General features: G+C 45.3%; 1 protein-coding gene and 1 long non-coding RNA gene across 2 annotated transcripts in view; one reads left to right on the plus strand and one right to left on the minus strand.

Moving 5' to 3' along the window:
• Nucleotides 1–1847: 1847 nt before the first annotated feature.
• Nucleotides 1848–5896, minus strand: LOC128838924 (uncharacterized). The gene is made up of 2 exons (XR_008445324.1): nt 5440–5896; nt 1848–2533 (listed from the first exon to the last, which is right to left on the minus strand). It is a non-coding gene; the product is annotated as an uncharacterized LOC128838924 (long non-coding RNA).
• A 4319-nt stretch (nt 5897–10215) lies between these two features.
• Nucleotides 10216–27141, plus strand: part of HEXB (hexosaminidase subunit beta) — a 30226-nt gene continuing 13300 nt past the window's right edge. The window contains exons 1-7 of the mRNA XM_054031421.1: nt 10216–10551; nt 11020–11171; nt 12538–12603; nt 16179–16225; nt 16549–16659; nt 20992–21093; nt 24658–24787. Of these exons, the coding sequence (XP_053887396.1) occupies nt 10253–10551; nt 11020–11171; nt 12538–12603; nt 16179–16225; nt 16549–16659; nt 20992–21093; nt 24658–24787 (907 nt within the window). The 5' untranslated portion in view covers nt 10216–10252. The remainder of the gene's footprint in view (nt 10552–11019; nt 11172–12537; nt 12604–16178; nt 16226–16548; nt 16660–20991; nt 21094–24657; nt 24788–27141) is intronic.

Raw genomic sequence — 27141 nt, forward strand, 5'->3', positions numbered from 1 at the left:
CCGTGAGCACATCAAACCTGTCCTCCACTCTCTACCCTGGCTTCCCATAGAATTTCTAATCAAGTTCAAATTTTCAGTCCATATTTTCAAAGTGCTCTATGACCAGGGCCCAAGATACCTAAAAGACTGTTTAAAGCTCACAACAAAGACTGTGGTTGACAACTTCACTCCTCTGGCACAATGGAACTCTCAACAATAAAAGTATCGCTCTCCTCTGTGGGAGACAGAACCTTTTCCAGGTGTGCTCAGAGACTATGGAATGAACTTCTGCAGAAACTAAGGACTACCACAAATCTCACCACTTTCCACTACCAGTGTAAGACACATTTCTTTGACCTTGCCTTCTCTAATATAAACACATAGCAACAGGTATATTTAACAACAAAAACCCTAACTCCCTATCAACACAAGACACTCCAGTCCACATGCTTCTCCCTGTTGCCAGCACAGAGTGCCCGAGGCAAAGCAACAGCGGGTTCGTTGCCCGGTGTGCTTCGCGTCAATAAACACACCAGGTGGAGAAGCAAACAAAGTTTATTTGGGATCCCAAAGCGGTGCAAGGAGACTGGCAAGTCTCAAATCAAGCACATTAACAGGAACAGTTTTTCTTCTTTTATACATTTTGCAGTTAAGCCTCACTCCCCTCCCCTTTCCCCTCTAGCCCTCCCTTTCTCCCCCCCCTCCTCCCTCTACCCCTCCCATCCCTGGTAATAGTTAAGTCATTCTTGGCAGCTATAAGCCTAGCTTGTTAGTAACTTCTTTAAACCGTTATCTTGTCCTTTTTCCCTTCAGCCAGAAACATGCAGGCCTCATTATTACTGCTTGAGCAGGGGGTTGCACACAGATAACTGGTTGCTTACATATTCCAATTGCACCTGGCTTTTGAGGTTGATTAGAGTTTAAACATGGAAGGATAGAGTTTGGTTCACTTAGGCCTAGTGCAGGAAGGCTTCATTGACACTTTGTGGCCTTCCACCCTCCCGAGTTACCTAGGGTGAGGCCTAGTGACGTCAACAACTCCCTCCTTTGAGAATACTCAACAAGCTTTTGGCTGAGTTTTCTCATATTCTGTGGACAAGATATGATTAAGTGCTATGAAGCTGGGGTTTTCAATGAGAGGGTATGCCGGGATTTTTGAGGAGCGGGGGGCACAAAGCTTACGGAGGAGCATTTTAAAACAAGCAATTAGGAGGAGGGTGACCAGGCACAATACCACACCAGTGAGGAGAAGACGCACAAGGCCACCCCCCAGTCCTCCTAGGTTGGGCAACCAACTTCAAAGGGAATCGAAAACTGTGGGTTTCCTTTCCTGGGCCTTCCACTGCTTGAAAGCCTGTTTGGCCGACAGGACGTGCTTGTTAATGTCCTGTGAGTTTTCCGGGACATAAGTACAACATTCATTCCCAATAAGGGCACACACCCCGCCCTGGGAGGCTAAAACATAATCTAAGGCCTGTCTGTTTTACAGGGACAGCAACCTGAGCTGGTATAGCTCTGAGTTAAGGCTTTTCTCTATGGCCAAGGTTTCATTGGTGATCTTGGTGAGAAACACAGAGAGCCTATGATAAAATTGGGTTAGCCGTTCCACCCCATAGGATGGGAGGAGGATCATACCCAACCTGTCTCCTTCCTTAATGGGCTCTGAGGTGGCATACAAAGATTTACGCTGCCTGGAGCGGCCAGGGGTTGTCCCTTAATGCATACTGGGATTCAATGGTACAGTTTTGTCACAAGGGGATACCCAAGGTATTTCTTCCCCTACTGAACCATCCCCAACAGATATCTGACCAATTTTGGGGGACCACCCTCCAGGGTAACCCTGCTGCGTGGTGCAGGATTTGGGAGCATACTCAGCAGTTAGAGAGGTTAAACTCTTGGGCAAAGCAAACCTTCAAGGACTCATATGTGTTTGTTTCCAAGTTAGTAGGGATCCCTTTCCATCCCACATGTGCCTGGGGGAAACGGGAGGTAACGAAAGGAGTGTCCCTATGGCAAAGAGTACCACTGTGGCAGACCCTGGACCTGAACTCATGCTGGGCAGGTGACCCTAGGGCCTAACAATTACAATTCCCCAAATACCCACAAAATATCAATTACCAATAGTAGGCAGATTAAAAACAAAAGGACCAGGCCACCAGGTTAGGCCGGCCCTGTGAGAGTAAACACAACCAACGCTTAGAGTTTTCACGGGGAGTGCGCTGCGACTGTCCAAAGAGACCACAGGGCATTTCCAGCAGGCCTTATTGTCTTTTGAATAACAGTTTAAGTCCCAGGTCATCGCTGGTAGTCCTTTTCCGTAGGCTGGACGGTCCACCGTTCAGGAGCGGGCACTGCCTTCAGACGGGAGTGATGAATCCAGTTCTTGTGTCCCTTGACCTTTGCTGCTGTGTGGGAGACCAGCAGGACGGTGTGGGGTCCCTTCCACTTCTCTTGGAGAGGCTTGTCCTTCCAGGTCCGAACGAGAACGGAATTGCCTGGCTGCAAGGAATGGACAGGGGCATCCAGCGGGAGAGGCTGCAAATCTCTGGTATACCTGTGGAGAGAACAGAGAACAGCAGACAGAGAGCACATGTACTGAGATAAAAAGCCACACCCCATTTCCCACTCCCCTGCCAGAACCGGTGTACCATTCATAGGCCATGCCCTTCCAAACATAATCTCGAAGGGACTGAGCCCTAACCTGCCCTTTGGGAGAGCGCGAATGTGGAGCAAAACAAGGGGTAAGGCATCAGGCCATCCGCTGAATCGATCCACCAAGACGAAAAGGTATTTGAATCTTTGGGTCCGGGGGAACTCAGTAAAGTCTATTTGCCAAACCAGCCCCGGGCCTGGGGTAGGTTCCAGGGTGGCTGATGGCACTGACACTCCAGCTCGAGGGTTGTTCTTTTGGCAGACTAGACATTCAGCCTGTACCTGGGAGGCCAGGGGTCTAAGAGCCTCCCTGCCAGCGTATAATTCTTTGTTTCTTCACCAGGGTCAGTTCTTAATGTCTTTTGTAGTCAGGAATTCCTGGACTTTGTGATTTCAGTGAAGCAAGTGTTCCTTCTTCTCTTTTCCTGAAACAGTGTGGTTCAGTATCATACAGGGGAGAGGTTACTAGCACATCACCCTGTCTTTAAATAGGCTTATCATCAGTCGGAGAGTCCTCCCGAGGTGGAGGGGTCTTTTTACAGTGAGAAGCCTGGGTCCAGGTGGGCAGTCCTTGGTACTTCACAGCGGTGTTGGTGGTGAACAGGACTTGGAAAGGGCCTTTCCAGTGTGGAGCCAAAGCAGTTTTTCGTTGATGGACTTTACGTAGACTCAGTCTCCTTGTTTCAATGAATGGCAGGGCTGCTAGGGTCTTTGGGTAGCACTTCTTTTATCTGTGAGAAAAGAAACCTAACACATTTCATTAATGCCTGACAGTGTTTTGCAGATCTCATAGTTGCTTGGGCCCATTCAGGCCCCCCGTTTTCTTGGCTGTCGGCCAAGTCTTCGCTCTGGGCAGTGTCCTTGGATGGTGCCAGCATCTTATCTTTGGACTGAGCTTGCTAGCTATATTTTTTCCCTCAGTTAACTCGTTCTGTTCTTTTTCCTTCTCTCCTTCTTGGCTTCTTTTAACTTACAAAGGAAACTTCCACTCTTCACTCATACACCTTTTCCCAACAATGAACACATACACATTGCCATTATGCACCCTTCCAGTAAAATAACTTCTATACAGAGCTTTGGAGCAACAAACCAGGACGAGCACACCCACTTTTGAGGAGTCCAACAAAGTTCAGGAGGCTCACAGTGGCTTTAAGGCAAGGGGTGAGACCCACAGCAGCAATTAACAAGTCATCCACATATTGCAGGAGGAGGACCCTGTCCTCATTGTCCCACTCCTCCAAGTCTCTGGCCAGGGCCTGGCCAAAAAGGGTGGGGGAATTTTTAAATCCCTGGGCCAACACTGTCCAGCAAAGCTGCTTTTTAACCCTCCTTTTGTCTTCCCACTGGCTCCACTCTGGGGCTTGCATGGCTGAGGGCTCAGTTGCAAGAGTCATTATCCAGGCATTCTCTGGGGGTAAGGTGAGGGTTATTTCATCTTGGGTGAAATGCAGGGTGGCTCCTAAGCAACAAAGCAGGTCCCATCCTAGTAGAAGTGTTGGACAATCGGGGAGGTAAACCAGTCTGTGAGATAGAGTTCTGTTTCCCAAAGCACATTCCGCTGGGGCATATACTGGGCACTTGGTTCCTTTCCCTGTGGCACCCACCACAGTGAGGGACTCTGACACAGGCAGCTGCAGGGGTTGGTTTACGGCGGTTCGTGCAGCTCCAGAGTCTATTAAAAAGTTGATGTCCAAGTCTCCCACCCTCATGTTTACTCGGGGTTCCAGGGGCAGGATAGTCCGTCTCCCCTGACACTCCTATTCTTGATCCTTCGCTGCCATCATAGGGGTACCTTCCCTTTCGGGGCACTCGTTTTTCCAATGTCCCTCCTTCCGGCATCTGGCACACTGGTTGCGACCCAGACGCCTTTCCTGTGAGCCAGGGCGCCCACGTCCTCTTATTCCCCGGCCCCTTCCACCTTCCTGGAATTTTCCCCTGCCACCGGCCTGTACTGCTGTGACCATCATTTTCGCTTGCCTCTTTTCCTTTTCTTTAGACACAACCTGATCATGCTCCACCTCAGACAGCAGGGTCCGCATAAGGACATTACAATCATTCCCGTCAGGCTTACAACTAGCCAGGCACCCTTCAAAGACCAAGATAAACTTGCTTGGGTTCGTAGAGAATTCCCCTGCCTGTGCCTTAAAGGCTGCTAGGTCCACCGGGTTAAAAGGCACATGGGTGTAAACCTGCATAGTAGTGGCCTGATTCCTATCTGAGCCATGTCTGGACACCACGGTCTCAGTGATCAACAGATAAAATTCCACCGAGGGGGCAATCTCTGGGAGCTGAGACACCTTGTCTTTATATGGTGGGGGTGTGATAGCCGAAGGGGACACCGGACCTGCCATTACAGCTGTGGGGGGGTTCTGGGGACTAACAATAGTTACTACCGAACCTGTCGGAATCAAATTACACTTTTGCAAAATATCTAACCTATCTCTTAACAACATAAACAACTGTACATACATATGTTCATTCCATTTACCCGTTTGCTGACAAAACAGAAGTAATTGAAGGATCGTATTATAATTAAGTGATCCTTCCGGTGGCCACCTTTCCTGGTCCTCTAGCTGATATTGAGGCCAGTCTACTGTACAGAATCTTTTCAGTTTACTTTTAACCAACGGATCTGATCCAAACACTTTCCAGTTCACCAGAATGCATTCCAAGGGTGTACACCTTACCCTGCCTGCCATACTCTGTCCCTGCCCCATAGGGAGACACTGGGCGTCCCCAGGTCATAACAGGTAGACACTGGGCGTCCCCAGGTCAAGACAGATAAAGTCCCCACTGGACTGTTCCTACCTTATCCAAGGGTCCGGTTCTGCACCGTCGCCCTATCCACGGGACCGGTTCCCCACCGTCGCCCGCAGCTGCTTCTCCACTACTCGAGCGCGTTGCACCGTTGTGCCCTCTGGGGTCGACCAAACCACGTCTCCACCGAGGCCCCCGGTAAAGTCACCGGTGCGCGCTGGGCGTCGGTCGTTGCCGCAATCTGTCGACCTCCGAGAGGGGTCCGGGCAAGGCTAAATTTCAGCCTCGAGCCCCACGTTGGGCGCCAAAACTGTTGCCAGCACAGAGTGCCCGAGGCAAAGCAACAGCGGGTTCGTTGCCCGGTGTGCTTCGCGTCAATAAACACACCAGGTGGAGAAGCAAACAAAGTTTATTTGGGATCCCAAAGCGGTGCAAGGAGACTGGCAAGTCTCAAATCAAGCACATTAACAGGAACAGTTTTTCTTCTTTTATACATTTTGCAGTTAAGCCTCACCCCCCTCCCCTTTCCCCTCTAGCCCTCCCTTTCTCCCCCCCCTCCTCCCTCTACCCCTCCCATCCCTGGTAATAGTTAAGTCATTCTTGGCAGCTATAAGCCTAGCTTGTTAGTAACTTCTTTAAACCGTTATCTTGTCCTTTTTCCCTTCAGCCAGAAACATGCAGGCCTCATTATTACTGCTTGAGCAGGGGGTTGCACACAGATAACTGGTTGCTTACATATTCCAATTGCACCTGGCTTTTGAGGTTGATTAGAGTTTAAACATGGAAGGATAGAGTTTGGTTCACTTAGGCCTAGTGCAGGAAGGCTTCATTGACACTTTGTGGCCTTCCACCCTCCCGAGTTACCTAGGGTGAGGCCTAGTGACATCAACATCCCTACCGGGAGAAGATGAGAGAACAAACAAATGTGACAGACGTTAGTTACATTGCTTAATGCACTACAGACAGCCTGAAACAATGATTCAGAAGTGTGAACCCCTATTAATTTGAATGGAGTATCAACTTTAAAGCCCAATGAGGATACTTTATTTAATTAGAGCTGGTCAAAACTCAATTTTTATTCCATGGGAACTTCTGACATTTCAAAATTTGATTTTGTTCGAATTGGAATGAAAACAAAAAATTTGAAGTTTCCCATTGACTGAAAATTCCACCCAAAATTTGTTTCAGATCAATCAATCAAAAAAAAAAAAAAGTCATCATATTCCCAAGGAAAGTTTTGATTTTTGACCAGCTCTATGAATGGTAGGAGTTGGGCATGAGGCACTCTGGAGAGGAAATCAGGAATTGCTGCAGGGAAGAAGTTGCAGAAAAGAACAGAAAAGATTTACACAGATAGGCAAGAGGAAGAGAAACATAGAGAAGAGGATGGGGAAGGAAGAGAAACAAACGACAGAACAACTGTGGGCCTAAAAGGGAGCTTATTTTTTCACTGAGTGATGAAAGCAACTATTAGGTGTTGAACAAATAATTAATAAATAGCTTTAATTACCCCTTGATCTCTGGAAATCTCCTACTGACATCTATGGGCATTCCACTCTACACTGTCTGGTGTATATAGTCCTGAATATATACCCCAGCCAATGGAACACAGAATTCCTCCCTCTTCTCTAAATGGGTTAGACATCTCTACCCTACATGGCAAGACACTATATGAATCCATGTGCTGCAATAAACAAATACGCTTACTAGATTAAATCATATACATATGTGAAGAGCTGGGATAAGAACACCATCCCACCAGCTACACAAATGTAGATCTCCATCCTTTGAAAGATTCCCCCATAGCAGTAAGCAGTGGTAGGTCTCATCCTTTCTGTGAGCCAGTCACAAAATGGCAGCATCACACCGGACCTACCTAACTTCAGGCTTTTGACTTGAGAGTCAGGCTTTTGAGGAATTTGTCAGGCCCTTAGGACAGCCTCTAAAACTCTTCGGATTTTCAACAGCAGGCACCCGTGATGCAGGGACCTCTTCATGCCAATTGGCAGAAAGCACAGGGAATGCATCCGATTATACAGAGATTCCCTCAGTCAGATATATGCATATTAGTTCACCAAAGGGTAGCATGTGAGGTCTCTTCTGAGATCCAGTAGCCCGCTGGTCATCATAATCATTTAAAAATATAAGTACAGCTAATATTTAAGGAGTTATGTATCTATACTGGAAATAATGTTTTCAAAGCCTTGGAGTTAAGGCAGGTAAACAGGAGATGACACGCAGGTCTCTTTCAGAGAGGAGGCAGGTCTCTTTCAGAGAGGAGGCAATAGATGTTTATCTCCCTGTCTGGTAATTGTGTATTGTCTGCTTTGCAATGTAGGTCTATTTTCATACTGAGCCACAGACTAATCAAGAGAGTGCAAAATCAACAAGACATTGTGAAATCCACAAGAAAGGAATATACAGGGGGGGAAAAAGCAGGATGATGTCTTGTTTACAAATGAAGACAAAGAAAAGGACTTGTTATCTAGGGAGGCAAAGGAACACACAGTTACCTTTTACCTAGGGGACAAGCTGGCAAAGTGCTTGCTCTCATGAATAAAGGATCACAGCCAGGCCTGGCTGAAAAATGCTGGACTTGGGGTGAGCTTAGCTCTATAAGGCTAGGTCTACACTACCCGCCTGAATCAGCGGGTAGAAATCGACCTCTCGGGGATCGATTTATCGCGTCCCGTCGGGACGTGACAATCGATCCCCTAATCGACACTCTTACTCCACCAGCGGAGGTGGGAGTAAGCGCCATCGACAGGAAGCCGTGGAGGTCGATTTTGCCGCGGTCCTCACAGCGGGGTAAGTCGGCTGCGATACGTCGAATTCAGCTACGCTATTCACGTAGCTGAATTTGCGTATCTTAAATCGACTCCCCCCTGTAGTGTAGATGTAGCCTAAGACACTAAAGTGTCTAGGTCCTAGAATGCATGTTATGAATGTATATGTAATCACAGCTTTCCAATACTTCTGCTTGTTCTCATTTGAATCTTTTTGTTAAATAATTTTTTTCACTATAAACACCTAAGTGCTGTGCATCTAGCAGAATGGTGATCTGAGGTGGAACTGGGAAGCTGGGGTGTTCTGCTTCATTGGGAGCAGCGAATCTGTGAATATGGCAAGTGTCCAATGGAACAGGGGCTGGGCACTTTAGGGAGATGCTTGGACCACCCTAGAGTTGGAGCGTGAGACTATTGCTAGCCTGTAGAGGGACAGTGGAGCCTGCATTTGCTGAGAGGTGAATGCTTGTGTTGCCAGTGGTAGGTAGAGACAGGAAGCTGACCAGCACACACAAGGCTTCCTCATGCTAAGGGCAGGTGGTTGTGAGGTATCCCATAGGCCGGCCTTCCCCCCAGCAAATGCTACAGCACCACAGTCATGAAAGTGACACCAAAGTGTGCACACAGGGATTAAAAAGATGAGCCCTGTCCCTTTATCACAGGACAGAAGTAACTCCAGCTGAAATCAAATGGGAGTCACCTCCTCACTGGCTGCAGTGGGGTAACCAGCTCCACCAACTTCTCCATTCACTTGGGGCAGGAGATATGGTTTTGTTAAAGTGTATTGGAGATCAGGGTTTTTTCTTTAAACGGCAGAGAGAAATTGAACAGGGCAGGAGAGTCTACCCCCAGGAAAATCAGACACTTCACTTTGCAAAGGAATGTATGTGTCACTCACACACAAACACAGCACCGCAACAGGTAGCACCCAGCAGCAAATCAGAGCAGGGGCCCACTGCTGAAGGGACACCTGGTGCTCCAGGCCAGACACTGCATGGAGCCCTGCATTGGCAGCGGGCTAATGGCTGGCACAGGCTCAATGCCCACAGAGCTTTGGGGGAAGGACAGAGCCAAAGAAATGGGCAGCGACGCCAGGAGCTCGGCAGGAGGGGATGGGGGCAGAAGGAGCAGGGCCAGCTCCAGGCACCAGCATTACAAGCAGGTGCTTGGGGCGGCAATCTGCAAGGGGCGGCAGTCCGTGTGTTTTTGCCGCCCCAAGCAGCACGCCAAATTGCTGCCGCAGACGGCGGGGGCAGTCCGTGTGCCGTTGGGCGGCACGCGTGTTTCTGTGGCGGCAGCAATTCGGCGGCACCTTCTATGTTCAGCTGCCCGCGGTGGCAATTCGGTGGCTTCTGTCCATGGTTCTGTCTTCCGGCTGAACATAGAAGCTGCCGCTGAATTGCTGCCGCCGCGGAAACGTGCGTGCCGCCCTAATGGCACATGGACTGCCCCTGCCGTCTGGGGCGGCAATTCGGCGCGCTGCTTGGGGCGGCAAAAACAGTGGAGCCGGCCCTGAGAAGGAGCCCGTGATCAGCCCTTGTAACAGCCTCCCGGGGAAGCAGACATGCCAAACCCATGGGAAAAAAAAACACAAATTGGGTTTGGTTTTGGCTTAATTAGGGTGCGAGTTGCTTGTTGACTAGTAGCTTCTTTTTTTTTTTTTGATCAGCTCCCAGCAAGCAGGGGCTGGGGGAAGAGACTCAGGGGTGCACAGCAGGCCCACCACAGTCCCAGACAGCACACCGGGGGATCTAGTCACACAGAGTGTTGGGGTTCTCAGGGGTTGGCTTGTTTTGAAATGGGATTAGCTGGATTATTTACCACTTGAAAGTTAGCGACTGTGCAAAGAAGCCACAGCCTCGCCTCCCCCCCCCCCGACCCCTGGAGCAGCAGAACGGAGCGACCAGGCCGGAGCTAGGAAAAGAGCCAGCGCACTGCCCTCGGCCCCAGCGTCTCCACGGGGCGGAGCCAGGCCGCCAGCACCCAGTACAGAGGGAGCCGGGCTCCGCCTCCCTGCCTCGTGACAGGTCGGGGGCGGAGCTCGGGGATCGTTTGACCCGGTCCCGCCCGGGCGGCTCATGATGCAGGGACAGCGCCGAGCTATGGAGCCAGCCCGGCTGTTCCTGGGGCTCCTGGCCGTCTCCGCGGCGCTGGCCGCCTCCAGCCTCCACCAACGCCCCCCGCAGCCCGAGCTCCTGCTGGAGGAGGAGGAGCCGGAGCTGGGCGAGTCCCCCTCCGGCTCTCTCTGGCCTCTGCCCCGCTCGCTCCGCATCCTCCCGGGCCAGCTCCAGCTAGCCCCGACCCGCTTCCAGCTAGTGCACGGCCCGGGCTCCACGGCGGGGCCCGGCTGCGCCCTCCTGCAGGACGCCTTCCGCAGGTGAGGGGCCCGGCCGGCCGGCACGCCCAGGCCGAGATGGGGCGGCGGCGGATCGGGGGCTCGTTCTGCGCCCTGCATGGTCCGGCTGGGGGTCGCGCTCCTGCAGCTCCCTGTTGCTGTGGCGTGAAAAGCAGAGCGACTTGTCGGGCAAGCGCCTGCTGCGGGCAAATAAACCTGCCAGTGGCCAAACGGCCGCTGAAAGCGACTTCCTTCTCCCTAGGTGCAAGCTAAGCACAACGGAGGGGAGGGACATCTGCACTTCAAGCCTCCCGGGACTGTCTGTCTCTCCTGATTGTTTTTATAGGATAGCTGCTAATTGGGGGTGGGAATTAGCCTGAAAATTCTGTGCCCTGGTTCCCTGTACAAAATTTCCCCAGCTCCATTGGACTGGTCCTGGGCACCGAGGGGGGCATGGAGAGGACACTACTCACTTCAGAGCTTCCTTCCCTGGCTTTGCTTCTTATGCAGGTATTACGAGTACATCTTTGGTTATTCCAAATGGCAAAATCGGGGTCAAAGACCGCTTCCCACTGGCACAGAGTTATTTCAGCTTCAAGTCATAATTGGTTCCAAAGACTCCGAGTGTGACAATTATCCCACCATCTCGTCGAATGAGGCTTGTGAGTATCTGACCTTGAATGAACTGTGTCTAACTGGGGGAGGAAGGAAAAGTCCATTGGAATCATACACTTCAGCTTTTTTCTTTCCACAGCTATAAGCCATTCAGAATTTCCTGACTAGCACTTGTTTTCCGATGTAATAGTTATCTGAATGTAATAGTTAGCAGCATATTTAAAGGTTTACTCACTCAAGCTGTAAAAAGACCTTGAAAACCTCTCACAATTGTAGCAGCCTGATACCGATTGCTGCTTTTACAGCTCTGATGAGTTTTTTACTTATCTTACGAGATAAGTTGGTGAGTGACTTCTTCAGTTTACATTTCAGGTAAACAGTTAAATGGTGGAACTCTTAGCCCTTGTCTATGCTTGCCCACGCTTGTGGTGGCGCATAGGGTACATGTAGCTATGTGCTGCAGCGAAAGGCAGGTTGTGTCCATGGTCACTGTGAAATGCTCTGGCAGTGGGGAAAAGCTCTGACAGCTGGAGACTTTCCCCGCTGCCTCCCACTGCCAGAGCCTTTACCCCCTTCCACAGTCTTTCACTATGGCGGGGAAAGGCTCCAGCAGTATGGAGGCAGCAGGATGCTACCCTGCTAAAAATAGCAGCATAGACATGGGAGGCACTGCTTTGATCCAGAGAGAGCTGTGAAGGGAGCTGTATATATCCTAGGGTTCAGATGTGTAGGGCACTCTGCTCGCTTAAGCAGTGCCTCACTGTCTACCCTGTTGTTTATACCTTTGCTAGCTGGGAGTACAGTGTCTGTATTGTACATGCTGCCCAAGTGTAGCTCTACCACTAATAATAATTGTTATAGAGCCTGTGGTAACTGCCACTTCCCCATATCTAATTCTGCAGAACAAGATTTAGAAATATTCAAGACTTAAACATCTGTTCAAATTCTGGAAGGTGGGGGAGGGATGGTTTTACATCTTCTGACTTACAGATCTACTTCTTTCTTGAAATCACTACATATGCAGTTGCGGTAACCGTTCTTAGCATAAACACTGCAGTGTTTAAATCTCAAGAAATATAGGAAGTATTTACTGCAATTACTTTCTTATTGCAACATTGTACATCTACTTACTTTTCTTCCATTGGGTGAAACTTGTCCTTTTCAGTAACAAAATTAATTTTCATTATTAATAAATATATTAGTGAATGAATGCAAAGTTGTAACAGTACAACACCACCACTTAAAAGCAGTGGAAGTCAGAATTAAAAGTTGTTAAAGAAAAGGTTAGGCTTTGTAGAGTCCTGTTCTAGCACTATGTCTGTTAAAGTCATTATTATCCTTTGTTTAAAGTTAACTAATCCCTATTTTATCTTGTTGAGACAATAACTTGTATTTTGTCCATTTCCATCAAAGATCAGTTAAGTGTAACACAACCTGTGGCAGTACTGAGGGCAGAAAAGGTCTGGGGTGCATTAAGAGGTAAGCTGACATTTTACATGCTGCTCTCTAAGGGTTTCAATACCTCAGAGTGAAGTACACTTCTACCCCGATATAACATTGTCCTCAGGAGCCAAAAAATCTTACTGCGTTATAGGTGAAACCGCATTATATCGACTTGCTTTGATCCGCCAAAGTGTGCAGCCCCGCCCCCCCCAGAGCACTGCTTTACTGCGTGATATCCACATTCGTGTTATATCGGGTCATGTTGTATCGGGGTAGAGGTGTATTTTGTTCCTGTTTGTATAACACTGGTCTACAATTTTTGAGAAGTCATCTGCTTCAGAGATAAAATATGCTATTTATTATGTATTTTGATGTGCTGAATTCAAATATGACAATTAAAACAACTGATTGGCTACTGTTTCTAAGATATTTAAGTTTTTACATTTTATGTCTATGTATATTGTGTAGATAGTAGAGATTTAATCATAAATTGTAAACCTAGGTCTTTTCATGTTTTTATGGTTGCTTTACATGATAATATTTCACCTGTCCTGTTTATGTAACACTTTAAAAATCAGCAAAAGGGTTATAAATAAAATTTATTATGAAACAAAAGGCAAAAAACTATTCTGTACATAGTTTAGTCCTATTCAGTGTCTACTTGGCGCTTCTTGGCTTGTCTCTTGTATTCATTAAACGGAGCATCTCTTGTCACTGTCCAGCAATAGTCTGCAAGCATTGATGGGCTCCATTTGCTCTGATAGCGTTTCTCCATTGTTGCAATGTCCTGGTGAAATCGCTCGCCGTGCTCGTCGCTCACTGCTCCGCAGTTCGGTGGAAAAATCTCTAGATGAGAGTGCAAAAAATGTATCTTTAGTGACATGTTGCAACCAAGGCTTTTGTATGCTTTGAGGAGGTTTTCCACCAACAACCTGTAGTTGTCTGCCTTGTTGTTTCTGAGAAAATTTATTGCCACTAACTGGAAGGCTTTCCATGCCGTCTTTTCCTTGCCACGCAGTGCATGGTCAAATGCATCATCTCGAAGAAGTTCACGAATCTGAGGACCAACAAAGACACCTTCCTTTATCTTAGCTTCACTTAACCTTGGAAATTTTTCACGGAGGTACTTGAAAACTGCTTGTGTTTTGTCAATGGCCTTGACAAAGTTCTTCATCAGACCCAGCTTAAATACTAAATACATGGAGATATCCTATCTCCTAGAACTGGAAGGGACCTTGAAAGGTCATCGAGTCCAGCTCCTTGCCTTGATGTGTAAGGGTGGTAACAAAACCTTCCTTGATTCAACAAGTGGTGAATGCTGAACACTTTTCCTCCCAGGCTCCAATGACTGTCGGAGTGGCCAATCTTTCTTGATGTAGTGGGAATCTCTTGCACGACTATCCCATTCACAGAGAAAACAGCAGTACTTTGTGTACCCAGTCTGCAGACCAAGCAAGAGAGCAACAACCTTCATATCGCCACAAAGCTGCCACTGATGTTGGTCATAGTTTTATGCACCTCAAAAGTTGTTTCATGTTGTCATAGGTTTCCTTCATATGGACTGCATGACCAACTGGAATTGATGGCAAAACATTGCCATTATGCAGTAAAACAGCTTTTAAGACTCATCTTCAATGAATCAATGAACAGTCTCCACTCATCTGGATCGTGAATGATGTTGAGGGCTGCCATCACACCATCGATGTTGTTGCAGGCTTCTTCCATGAAGAAGAATGGGACAAGATCCTTTTGACGGTCACGGAACATGGAAACCATAACATCACCTGCTAGGAGATTCCACTGCTGTAGTCTGGAGCCCAACAGCTCTGCCTTACTCTTGGGTAGTTCCAAATCCCTGACAAGCTCATTCAGTTCTCCTTGTGTTATGAGGTGTGGTTCAGAGGAGGAGGATGGGAGAAAATGTGGGTCCTGGGACATTGATGGACCAGAAGTTCAGGACCAGAAGTTTCATCCTCTTCCTCGTCTGACTCAAGTGAGAATGATTCTGGTGCATCAGGAACCGGCAGTCCTTCTCCGTGGGGTACTGGGCGTATAACTGATGGAATGTTTGGATAATGCACAGTCCACTTTTTCTTCTTTGACACACATTTCCCAACTGGAGGCACCATGCAGAAGTAACAATTGCTGGTATGATCTGTTGGCTCTCTCCAAATCATTGGCACTGCAAAAGGCATAGATTTCCTTTTCCTGTTCAACCACTGGCGAAGATTTGTTGCACAAGTGTTGCAGCATTTGTGTGGGGCCCACCTCTTGTCCTGATCTCCAATTTTGCAGCCAAAATAAAGGTGATAGGCTTTCTTAACCATAGTGGTTATACTGCGCTTTTGTGATGCAAAAGTCACTTCACCACAAACATAGCAGAAGTTATCTGCACTGTTCACACAAGTACGAGGCATCTCTGCTCACTTTGGCAAAACAGAAATGTGTCCCTTTGCAAAATCAAACACTGACAAATAAGAGAGCACGACACTGTATGATTTCTAGAGCTGATATAGGGCAATTTGTTCAGCAGAGTGATGTAAGCTTCGTTATGATTGCATCATCCATGACTTCTAGGAATAACATGATGCAATTCATATCATGTATGACGCAATACCAGCTTCAGATTGCATCATTCATTGTTTTGCCTAAAAAGCAAGTACTGTCCAAACCCAGTCACAGATTTATTCATAGATCCAGTCAAAGATGTATTTTAGTCATTTCTGGTTTAAATTGAGATCCCTTCCCTTTATAACTCACTTATCCTCTGCCATTCCCAAGTCCAGGGTCGTATATACTGACCCAATAGCATATCTTGAAAACTAGAGCCAATCAACAATTTTAAGCATCATTTTCATTCTCAGTGACCCAGAATTAGTAACGTTTGACTACATTTATTTCAGGAGCATTTTGGCTGTAGAGCAGTGTAATTAAAGCAAATATGTGGCAAGAAAACCATAGAACTACTAAAAGCGTACTCTGAATTGTAGCTACTAAATGAATGTCTTTGAGTGAAAACACCTATCAAGATTTTTATCATGCTGTTTAAGGTTCTGTTTTCCTATAACTTGTGGAAGAAGGATGTTGTCCAAATCCTTCTGAAACTTGAAACTGAAAATGAGTGTTCACACGGAATCTGGAATTTCTTCCATTATGTAACTCTTTTCTCTGCTAATATTTGAAAATAGAATTGGACTTGTCAGTATCTTGGAATTTTCTGGCTCATAAGCACAAGCTTAGTGAAATCCTCCTGTATTACTCTGGAGGGCTGTATGTGTGAGGGTTTCCATTCCTTTACAAGGTTAATTTGGTGCAGTGGAGCAGTCTTAGTACATTTAAATTTAATATACATAGAATAGTGGAGAGACGTTTACCTTATCTTCAGAATTAGCAGTTTCCTCTTCCCAATTAACGTAACTAAAGTTGGGTCTTGGAGGGAACTGATATGCAGTGTACAGTGGAGAGGAGAACGTATCTCAAAGGATGACTGAAGCATGCTTTTTAGCTATGTAAACTACAATAACTGGTGATGGTCTCATGTTTGACTGTGTTTTAGTGACCTAAGTATTTGGATTGTTCTCCACAAACCTCAATCTCTTTGATTCTTCTAGGTTTGGAAACCTTCAGCCAGTTGGTCTATGAAGATGACTATGGGAGTGTGAGTATAGCTATTAACTAAAAACACATTCTTGGTAGCGACAGAACCACATACTGCTATTGCTAAGAGACACTTCTACAGATCTTTTAGACTAGAGGCTGTATTGATGATCCTCCCCATGATGTCTTGTCTTCCTAAATGGTCCTCCGAAGCTAGTTAATATAGACTTCTCACTTGATGTTTGGTTAACTTAAAACTTTAGAGGTGTTATCTCTTTGAGCTATATTTCTGTACACTGCACTATAGCTGAACTTAATGGTAAATTTATGACAATTTGTTATAGAATAACATCTTTTTAATTCTTCAAATCCTGTTTGTAATAGTTCCTTATCAATGAATCAGAAATCACTGACTACCCAAGATTTGCTCACAGAGGAATCTTACTTGATACATCAAGACACTTTCTACCCCTCAAAAGTATTCTTACAAACCTGGTAAGTTGGCATTTTGTAGTAACCAGTGGTTTTTCCTCAAATGTCTGCTCAGTTCCTATTATACACCTTATCTTGACAAATTCACTAAATCTGTCACTGTAAAACAATAACTTTATAAAATAATCGTAGGTGGCTAATTGTTAAGAAAGCAATTAATGCTAGAAACCTGGAAATATTAACAACCATTTATTTCAGTTACTAGGCAACTTAGAATTGCCTAGAAGTGTCTAAAACTATCTTGGTCTAGTTTCCTCTCTGTCTGGACATACAGCATGCTTTAACTTGTAAATTTCAATGTAAAAAGAAACTGATGGGGTGGATTGACTGATGAAAATGCTCTAGATTTACAACAGAGGGACTAACATCACTTGGCACAAATATTCTTCATAACTTTATTTAAATACAAATGGCTACACTAACGGACCAGAAAACTGAAATGTTTGGGGGAGCGTAACTTGTTCAGTATCTACATGCATATAGAGGTAAAGGCACATTCAAAAACAACTATTTAAAAAATGAGAAGGAGCAGCAAAAGTTCTCTTCTACCATGTAGTAGTATCAAAGAAGTTGAATTTCCCCAGTAGTAGATGGGATAATGTATGGCCCTTAATTATTTAAGGGAGTGGGCAAATGAGCCCTTGTTAAATTAATATTTTTAATTTAGGCCATCTCTTCAGGGCTATGGGAATAGAGCTATTGGAGGGGCAGTGTGGTTTGGTGGCTTGAATAAGTGGACTTGAAACAGGGAAATCTGGGTTCTGTTATATACTGATTTTATTGCGAGATCCTGAACAAATCACAATCTCTCTTCTTCCACTTCTTCCAACTGAAAGGGGAGATACTTGTCCCTCTTTGTAAAGCACTCTTGAGGTTTTAGTGAGTTTCTTCTGTCCACGTCTTTCCTGCTCTGCAACTCCTATCCTGGGTGCTTCTCTTATCCCCATACAAAGAAGAGGACAGCTGCTATAGGAGAAGCCCCTGAAGTCCTGGCCTCAGGTCCCCCTCTTTTGAGGAGTTGATTCATAGCCCTTACTTCCTAATCAAACAGGAAGTGACCTCTGCATCTACATCATGATCCTACAAAGAGGAAATTGGCCATGAGTTGAGGCGGGGAAAGAGATGAAAATGAAACAGACTAAATATTTTAAAAAGTTTCTGAAGTGGTTCACAGATGAAATTGGATTAATGTGTATAACCACATTGTAAGTGACTTAATTATTGTTTTAAGTAATAGTGACAAGTAGCTTTCCTTTTGATTGTACTTTACAAAGTGCAACCCACTTCAATGTAGTTGTTTTAACACATTCAACAAGGGTTTTTATTAAAGTTAATTTTGATGCACTAACATTCTGGATCCTTCAGGAGATCTTGTAATCTGATTTGCAAATACAACTTCTTCACAGTATTCAGAGAGAGCCATGGGGGCACAGCATTCACGGTTTCTGGCCTCCTAAAAACATTTTTTCTCCCATCAAGTTGTCTCTTCTAACCACTAACTGCACAATTGAGGAATGATGTGGATACTCTTGACAGCTTAACTTTTCCAGATTGGGTGGTGTCTCTCTCCAGCCTATTATTTAGAGGCTGTGTCTACATGGCTCCACTATTTGGACTGTGGGGGTATGAACAGCAGTATTCATTAAAGTGCTACACTGTAACTCCCCTGTGTGGATGCTGTAGGCACAAACTAAAAGGTGCCTATAGTTTGTGCCTGCAGTGTCCAATGGGGGAGTTACAGTGTTGCACTTTAATGCATACTGCAGCTCACACTCCAGTCCAAATGGTCGAGCTATGTAGACAAATTTTAAGATTACTAGGCTTTTTTCACTCTGACCTAATCTGAAGTTGAGCCTACTGTGACAAAGTTCCTCCTCTATCTTGGTGGGTCCTGTGCTTATTGGCGGATTTTCCTGCCTCAGAGATTCACCATGTGGGTTGGGGAACAGCCCAGAGACCTTCCCCTCTGGAAGAACCCACAATCCAGGTCAATTGGGAGGTTTGGGGGGAATCCGGGCCCGCCCTCTACTCCGGGTTCCAGGCCAGGGCCCTGTGGATTGCAGCTGTCTATAGTGCCTCCTGTAACAGCTGCATGACAGCGACAACTCCCTGGGCTACTTCCCCATGGCCTCCTCCAAACACCTTCCTTAGTCTCATCACAGGACCTTCCTCCTGGTGTCTGATTGATAACGCTTGTACTCCTCAATCCTCCAGCAGCACACCCTCTCAGCTCCTTACACCTCTTGCTCCCAGCTCCTCACACTCGCACCACAAACTGAAGTGAGCTCCTTTTAAAACCCAGGTGCCCTGATTAGCCTGCCTTAATTGATTCTAGCAGCTTCTTCTTAATTGGCTCCAGGTGTCCTAATTAGCCTGCCTGCCTTAACTGGTTCTAGGAGGTTCCTGATTACTCTAAAAAAAGAAGAACAGGAGTACTTGTGGCACCTTAGAGACTAACAAATTTATTAGAGCATAAGCTTTCGTGGACTACAGCTACGAAAGCTTATGCTCTAATAAATTTGTTAGTCTCTAAGGTGCCACAAGTACTCCTGTTCTTCTTTTTGCGGATACAGACTAACACGGCTGTTACTCTGAAACTGATTACTCTAGTGCAGCCCCTGCTCTGGTCACTCAGGGAACAGAAAACTACTCATCCAGTGACCAGTATATTTGTCCTCTACCAGACTCCTGTACCCCACTGGTCTGGGTCTGTCACACTACCCTTTGAGGGTAATGCATTTAAAGGAACAGCAATGATGTTAAACCAATCTCTAAGATTTCAGGTTCACTTCTTCAAACGGATCGATGTTGTAGTGGAAAGGAATATATTTGCCAATAGCTGTGCTATAGCACATGCAACACTGGTTCCCCTCCTTTCCCTCCATACTCCTGCAACCTAGTTTATTTGGTAGAGGAAATATGTACCTGGGATCATGTAGAGAAGCCTTTGAATATGAGAATATATAACTTCCTCAATTCCTTATTGCCTTTTTTGTTGTTGTTGCTTTTTTTAAGACTGAATCATGTGCTTAAAGTCTTTTTCACTATTTACTGCAGTTTACCTGTAACAACTCTGATGCGTTTAGAGCTAAGTCAGCTGGTATGTCGACTCAGTGTGTGTTTGACCTCTAAAAGGCTTATTTTTAGGATTCTGTTTGTGCCCAGCAAACCAGGTGTTTGTACAGTCAGTAGTTTATAGATTCTCATGCTGCATAGTCTTCAGCATTTCCAGTGAAAATAATACTTGTTGCTCTTTTCTCTGAAAGGGCTGACATCTTAACATTCTACAAAAGTTAGACAAATGTAAGTTGACTCTCTTAAGACTTACATTATTCTTAAAGCTTACCCACATATTTCTTGCTTTCCTAATATTTTTCTAAATGCACTAAGTTTGTGGCTCTAATACCCTCCCACCTTCTTGCTTTTTATGTCCTTTCAACTTGCTTTAAAACGTGCATAACTTTCCTCTTATCTGTCTAGCTAAACTTCTGTTTTAATTCAGTACTAATCTTCCAGTAATGAATTACAGACAATTACCAATTAAGTTAAAATGCTTGCTCTATCATTAATAAGATGGATAACACAGTTTTGAGAGACTACAAATGGTGCAAGTCTTAACTTGGCTTGAGACAGAACCTGAAAAAGAGATGGCAACTTTGTTTTTTTTTTTTATAATTCCCAAATTGGGGAGCCCCATATATCACATCTAGTCTTAGTACTACAACTCCATATGGAGATTATGTATTAATGTGGGAAATCTCAATTGTATCCAGTTCCCAGGATGCAAGTATTGCTGCCAAATTAATTGTAAACGTAAGGGGGAAAACCAAGCCTGATGAGGAAACAGACTAAAATTCAATTGGATGCAAAATAAAGTAGAGACGTAAAAACCTGTAGACTGTAGAATCCCTTGGCACACTGCTTGCTTCTAAATACATGGTATTTGGAGAGAAGCGGTGGTGATATAATGCTGTCTCACTATAGCACGGCATGGAGGATTCGCAGGATTTGGTGTGAAATTCAAACTCTTCAGTTTCTTAATTTGACAGCTGCTCTCCTATGAGCCAGTCAACTAGAATCAGGTTGACTACCTGCAATGGATGGCTAGAGAAGGGAACAATAGGAAAAACACCTACAAGCAGATACAAAATGCATTTAGGTTTCAAGAATATGTGTGGCAGTGGAGGAGGTGAGGACACTTTGCAATGCTCCATAAAGCACTACAGGATTCTGCAGCTGAACCTAGAGCAGGACCAGTAGTAGCGCCCTTCGAACAGTGATGCAGTGCAGGTGAAGCACTTAACTAAAATGTTAATCTTGCATTGTTTGTTACAGGATGCCATGGCTTTTAACAAGTTTAACGTTCTTCACTGGCACATAGTAGATGACCATTCATTCCCTTACCAGAGCGTCACTTTCCCTGACTTGAGTGGCAAGGTGAGTCAAAAACATCAGTGGGATATTTGAATTTCTTGGCAGGAAATCCTCTACAATAAAATATTTAGGTATCTGTCACATTTTGAAGTTCAACCCAGACCAGTGAGAGGTTGCATTTTTGCTTGACCTATAACCCTGAGTGCCTCAAAACGCTCTGCTGCTGGAGCTCCCTGTTTGGAGTCTTTCAGCCATCAACAAGTATGCACTGAGTGTCCATGTGTTAAGCAGCCCTGTTTCAGCAATTCTGACTCCAGCAGCCTGCTTGTTACACCACAGCCACCCTCTGGTTTCCACCAGCCTCTGTTATTACTAGCCAAATGACCCCCAACACACCTGAATTTCCCCCAAACCATCTACCCTGAAATGTCCAGCCCCCTTGTGGATCATTCAGAGCAGTAATAAGTAAGGCTATGTTTTAGTCATGGGTATTTTTAGTAAAAGTCATGGACAGGTCACGGGCAGTACACAAAAATTCATGGCCTGTGACCTATCCATTAACTTGTACTATATACCCCTAACTAAAACTTGGCCCAGGAAGGGGGGGGCGGGGTGTGCCATGGGTGCTCTGGGGTGGCCTGGGACCCCCGCTGGTGCTGGGGGGGGGCAGGGAAGGTTGGCAGGGCTGGTAGGCTCCACGCAGCTTCCCGGAAGCAGCTGGCATGTCCCTGCAGCTCCTATGGGGAGGAAAGGTCAAGGGAGCTCCACGCATTGCCCCTGTCACTAGCACTGGCTCCGCAGCTCCCATTGGCAGGCAGGGGCAGCCCAAACAGCCCCCCCCCCTGAGGTAAGCGGCGCACCCCATCTCCCAGCCCTGAGCCCTCTTCCACACCCAAACTACTGGGTGGGAGGCGGGGGCCCAAGACTGCCCCAGAAGTTGCTGCTGCAGAAGTCACAGAGGTCACGGAATCCGTGACAGACACGCAGCCTTAGTTATAAGGTCTGTTGCTCCTTTACAAAAACAAAAGCCCAGCAGCTTGTTGCTTTAACTGGAGTTAACAGTAACTTAAATTCAAATGCAGCCCTGGGATGGGTTGGATTAAAGTAAAACAAGTTTATTAACAGAAAGAAAGAGGTTTTAAGTGAGCTCAAGTATAAGGGATAAAGACAGAAACGGTTAGAAACAAATAAAAGGGCAAACATGCATCTTAAAGTCTGAATCTTAATTTAGCAAGATACAGTCTTTGTTCAAGATGGTTTTCTCTCATCCACGGTTGTCATCTTTCCAATTCTTTGCTGGCTGGCCCGGCCAGGACCCATCACAGAAATCAAATCACTTTGTTTCTTTGACTGAAAGTGAAGGATAACTTAGGGGTTCGCTCTCCCTCTCTTTATAGTTCAGTGAACCTCTGAAATGTATTCTTCTGAAGGGTACAAAGGTGATTAGTTCATGCTGAGTAAAGAAGCCATGAGGTCTGGAAAATAAGGTTCCGTGTTGGTTCCTCCCCTGCTTGTGGTTGCTACTGTGCAAATTATCTCTTCCTGCTGCAGCCTCTAATACAAATGAATTAGTCCATTGAACTTGGGCCCCACCTGGTTTGGGATGTGAGCCACCTTCCTTTGTCTAGGAACAGACCTGCTTATCACCTTTACCTAGGCCCGTCTGTCTGTCTTAAACATGTTCTAGTAACATAATGTAAAGGGAATTCATAACTTAACCTTTCATGTGAACACACAGGCATTTTACAACAATATTAATAATCAGCGTGGTGTTTGTTTTCATGTGATACCTTCCAAGGCATATTTTGTATAAATATTATTGCATTAGTTTGTAAAGTGTGAGTACAGGAGTGCCTAGGGTCACAGCATGTGAACAGTATAAGTGACACATCTAGCTTCCGAAATGGCCTTGAAAAGAGAAACATTGTTTGTTTTTTGTCAGTGTCACCTTAAGTTCAGCAGGCATCTGCAGCACCACAGGCTTAGCCCAGTCAATGAAGGTGGTCTTGCACCGTACACAGTTTTCACCTAGTTTCTGCAAGATAAGCGTAAGCCTTGCCAATCATGCATAATTCGCATATGCCAGTGGCTTCTCTGCAGTCTTCTATTATCCAACAAGCAGAGCCAATAGTGAGATCTCGTACTAACTGATTAATATTCCAAAATATACTACAGAATATTCGTAGCATACTATGAAAGTCTTAAATGACACTTGTTAGTGTACATCATTATGCTGGTTAGTCACTAATTCACAATGGGTCACCTTATCAGTAGTGAGGTTCTGCTCTATGCACGACAACACACAAATTTGGCCAAATTTAAATTTTGTTGGTTTACTCTGTTATTGGAATTCCATCCTGTTGAGCCTAAGAACACCAAATATATCTCCCAGCATTCATGCTCTTCTATTAAAAGTTGTTTGACAGCTGCTGATCTTCATATCAAAAATCCAATGGTAGTGCTTGGGGTAGAGGTTTGAAGAACTTGTTTAAAATCAAGGTGGGGAGTCCATTTGGTGCACTTGGGTCAATTACAGTCTGTCCTGCCTCTTTCCAACCTGCAGGCTGTGGGAAGGAGAGCATCTTACCTCAATGGCCAGTTGCATTTTTTTTCAATGCCTGTTTCTGCAATTGAGTCACCATTTGGCTGTAACTCTGAGGCTTAAGATCCTGTTTGATAGCCACAAAGGGTCATGTTGTTGTCCGCTGAGAATTCACTTTGTTACTAGCATGTGCTACACCAAGTTAATAACTGGGAGAAGCTCCTGTCACTTTCAAGCTGCAGCTGGCGGGACAGTACAGTGCTCAAACTCAGCACCATAAACTGGACACCATGGTTTCAAATCAGGCAGCAGACGAAAACTGACAACCAGAGACATAGGCCTGGGCTATTCGCATAGCTGAAGTCGAAGTATCTTAGTTTGACTTACCTGGCCATCCTCACAGTGGCGAGTCGACCGCCATGCCCGCCCTCCCCCCCCCCCCCCCCCGTCGACTCCGCTTACTCCTCCTGCCAAGGTGGAGTATAGGCGTCGATTCAGAGATCAATTTATCGCATCTAGACAAGATGCGATAAATCTATCTCCAATACATAGAACACTACCCGCCGATCCGGCGGGTAGTATAGATGTACCCATAGTAACTTCAAACTGACTCCACCTCTCAACTCGATCAGCCTTTTCCATTCATTTGGTCTTTCACGTGGCCAGCAAAAGAGCCCATAATGTTTCAGAACCAGTAATGCTGGTATGACCAGATGGACGTGGGGAGAAGTCTAATAAACAATTACTTTGTACTTTGTCAAACCCATGACTCTTATAGGAACTGACTTGTTCAATCAGACTTTTTTGTCACTGGAAATCAGTGACTGATTTCATTTATTAAGCAAGATGTACGACAGAATAAATCTCTTCAAGTGCAGACCATTCGTTCTTGTTGGATAAAAATGCAGTTCTCCCAGGGCTGGGCTGCCAGACTTATTGGACCATAATTATCCCTGGTGTAATTGCACATTATTTGTGACTTGTTTTCAATCTGAACTGAAGGCATTCCAAAATTTCAATGCCATATTTTTGCAAGTTCCTTGTATTCTTTATAAACATTCTCTTTAAATGTGAACATTTCACAGGGCTCTTATTCCTATGATCACATCTATACTCCGACTGATGTCCGTCTGGTGATTGACTATGCTCGGTTAAGAGGCATTAGGGTTATCCCAGAGTTTGATAGCCCAGGACATACACAATCTTGGGGGAAAGGTAAGATCCATGTCTCTCTAACAAGGTTACAAAGGTTAATGCTTGTAATGAAGTGAGGCGCAGAGTAATGTGACTATATGAATTACTACCCATGCTCAAAGCACATTATGAAGATTTTGAAACTCTTTTTTCAGTGAGAGGTAGAAGAATGATAAAAGCCCTGAGAAGGATTCAGTGAAGATCATTCCTTAGTTTGAAAAACAAGTGACATTGGAAGCAATTGAAATCATATGCTAGGTACATGCTGAGCTTTCATTTTCTTGCAGAGTGGATTTGCACAAGTGTGGGCATAGGAAAGCACATAAATACAACTATTTATTTCATTATCTGAGTGTGTTAGAATTTTCAAGACTCATCATGACATGTTCTAGTCCAATTGCTGTTGGAATGATGGAGATAGGAAGCTGATTCAGCTTGTGGAATGCTGTTACAGTGAGGAGTAGAGTCTCACTTTGTTGTTTGTTTGAACTTCTTATTAAGGCAGAGTTACAATGAAATGTTAACCTACTACATCATATAGTATTATTCAGGATCAGGTTAATATTTAAAGAACTTGACTAAAGATTCTAGCTTACTTGCTGGGGAGTCTTCTTCCTCTGACTGCATTTAAAAAGGTGACCACATTTCTAAATACCTGTCCTCTTTCTGCCACTTCCGTTGGGTATGTATTTGGTGTGAAAGCTTTTCCTTTACAAGGACAGCCTATGTTTTACCCTACCATAGTTCTATAGGAGGAGAAGTCACATTTTTCCAATAACGCGATACTCTACCAAAGCATAGATGACAGCAACGTAGGTCACTTGCAGAAGTTTGGGGTGGCAAACACCAGAGTACTACTTTAAAATAAAATACCAAAACTGATCGTGTACAGGGCATTGAGATGATCTAGAATTGATGGAGGAGGCCATACCACTTGCAGTTCCCATAGTGTCCATCTTGTATAGGTTTTTATACTGCAATCATCACCAGAGCATCTGAAGACCTTCCCATAGTTTATTAAGCAATATGACCATGCATCTGTCATGTGTTGTTTATTCTCTCCCCAGAGGGAAAACAATGTGTGTGGGGCGGAAGCATCTTGTTTGGTAGGGTGGTTGTGTGGGGTGTTGTTTGTTTAAATATACCTCTTGCTATGTGTTTATATTAGGGAAGGCAAGGTCAAAGAAAATGTGCATTCTACTTGGAATGGAAAGTCGTGAAGTTTGTGATAGTCCTTAGTTCCTCAGGGAGTTCATTCCACCATCTCTGACAGTCCCTGGGGAGGTTCAGTCTCCTGCACAGACAAGCTTAGTCTTATTATTGAGTGTTTCATTGTGCCAGAGGAGCAAAGTTGTTGACCGCGGTCTTTGTCCTGGATCTTTAAACAGTCTTTTAGGTATCTTGGGCCTAGGCCCTGGAATGCTTTCAAGATCAGGACTGAGAGACCCTGAACTCTATTAGAAATTCTATAGGAAGCCAGTGTAGAAAGCGGAAGTCAGGTGTGATGTGCTCAGAGTAGCCTGCGTGGTCAAGGAGATGCACTGTAACATTTTGTACTAGGTGGAATTGAGAGCTGATGATTTCATGCCCAGGTATAGCCTGGCATTGGAGGATTTCATGTTACTTTACAGAGTCTATTGGATGAAGTCTGTTCTTCCTCCTGCGATGGAGGGAAACAGGCTCTATTTTCCGCTGGGGAAATGAGACATGCAGACTCAATGACTTGACCTAACTCTCACAAGAAGCTGGCAGCAAAGCTGGGATTAGGACAGAACTCCTGATTCCCAGTAGTGTGCTTTGGCCACAAGGCTGTCCTTCGTTTCTTTGTGCCATTGCTTATAAACAGCCTGGCACTCTTCTTGGGGGTGGGAAGAGGGTAACTTGATTAAAATGTTAGAACCTGTAAGAGCCCTCTGACAAGTACCCAGGAGCAAAGCTTTGGTGGGAAGCAGTAAGATGGCACTAGTATTTGAAGTGATTCATAATTAGGAGGAGAGAGGAATAAGACCAAGAAGCTGCATTTGCTAAAAAGCTTTTTCTAAATCCTTAGTCTAGGAATGGTACGTGCTTTTTCCATAGACCTAACTGTGACAGGTCAGGGCAACTGCACCCATATTTCCCCTTCGTGGTCCAGCAAAGTCACCCGCTTTCTGGAGAGCCATGTCTCACCTTGATCAGAAGGGAGAATCTCCAGGCTGCACATTATCCTACCTTCACTCTGTATGTCCCAGCATGGACAGTCAGTCTAAACACTCCAGATTGCTTTCTCTTCAGAGATTGATAGCAGAATGATTGCTAGAGGTATGTTACCATGAAACACTTCCTATGCAAGTCTACTTTATCTTAAGGTACTGTAAAAAGCAATCCAGAGAAAA

The sequence above is a fragment of the Malaclemys terrapin genome, chromosome 6, assembly GCF_027887155.1.
Source record: "Malaclemys terrapin pileata isolate rMalTer1 chromosome 6, rMalTer1.hap1, whole genome shotgun sequence".
NCBI lineage: Eukaryota > Metazoa > Chordata > Testudines > Emydidae > Malaclemys > Malaclemys terrapin.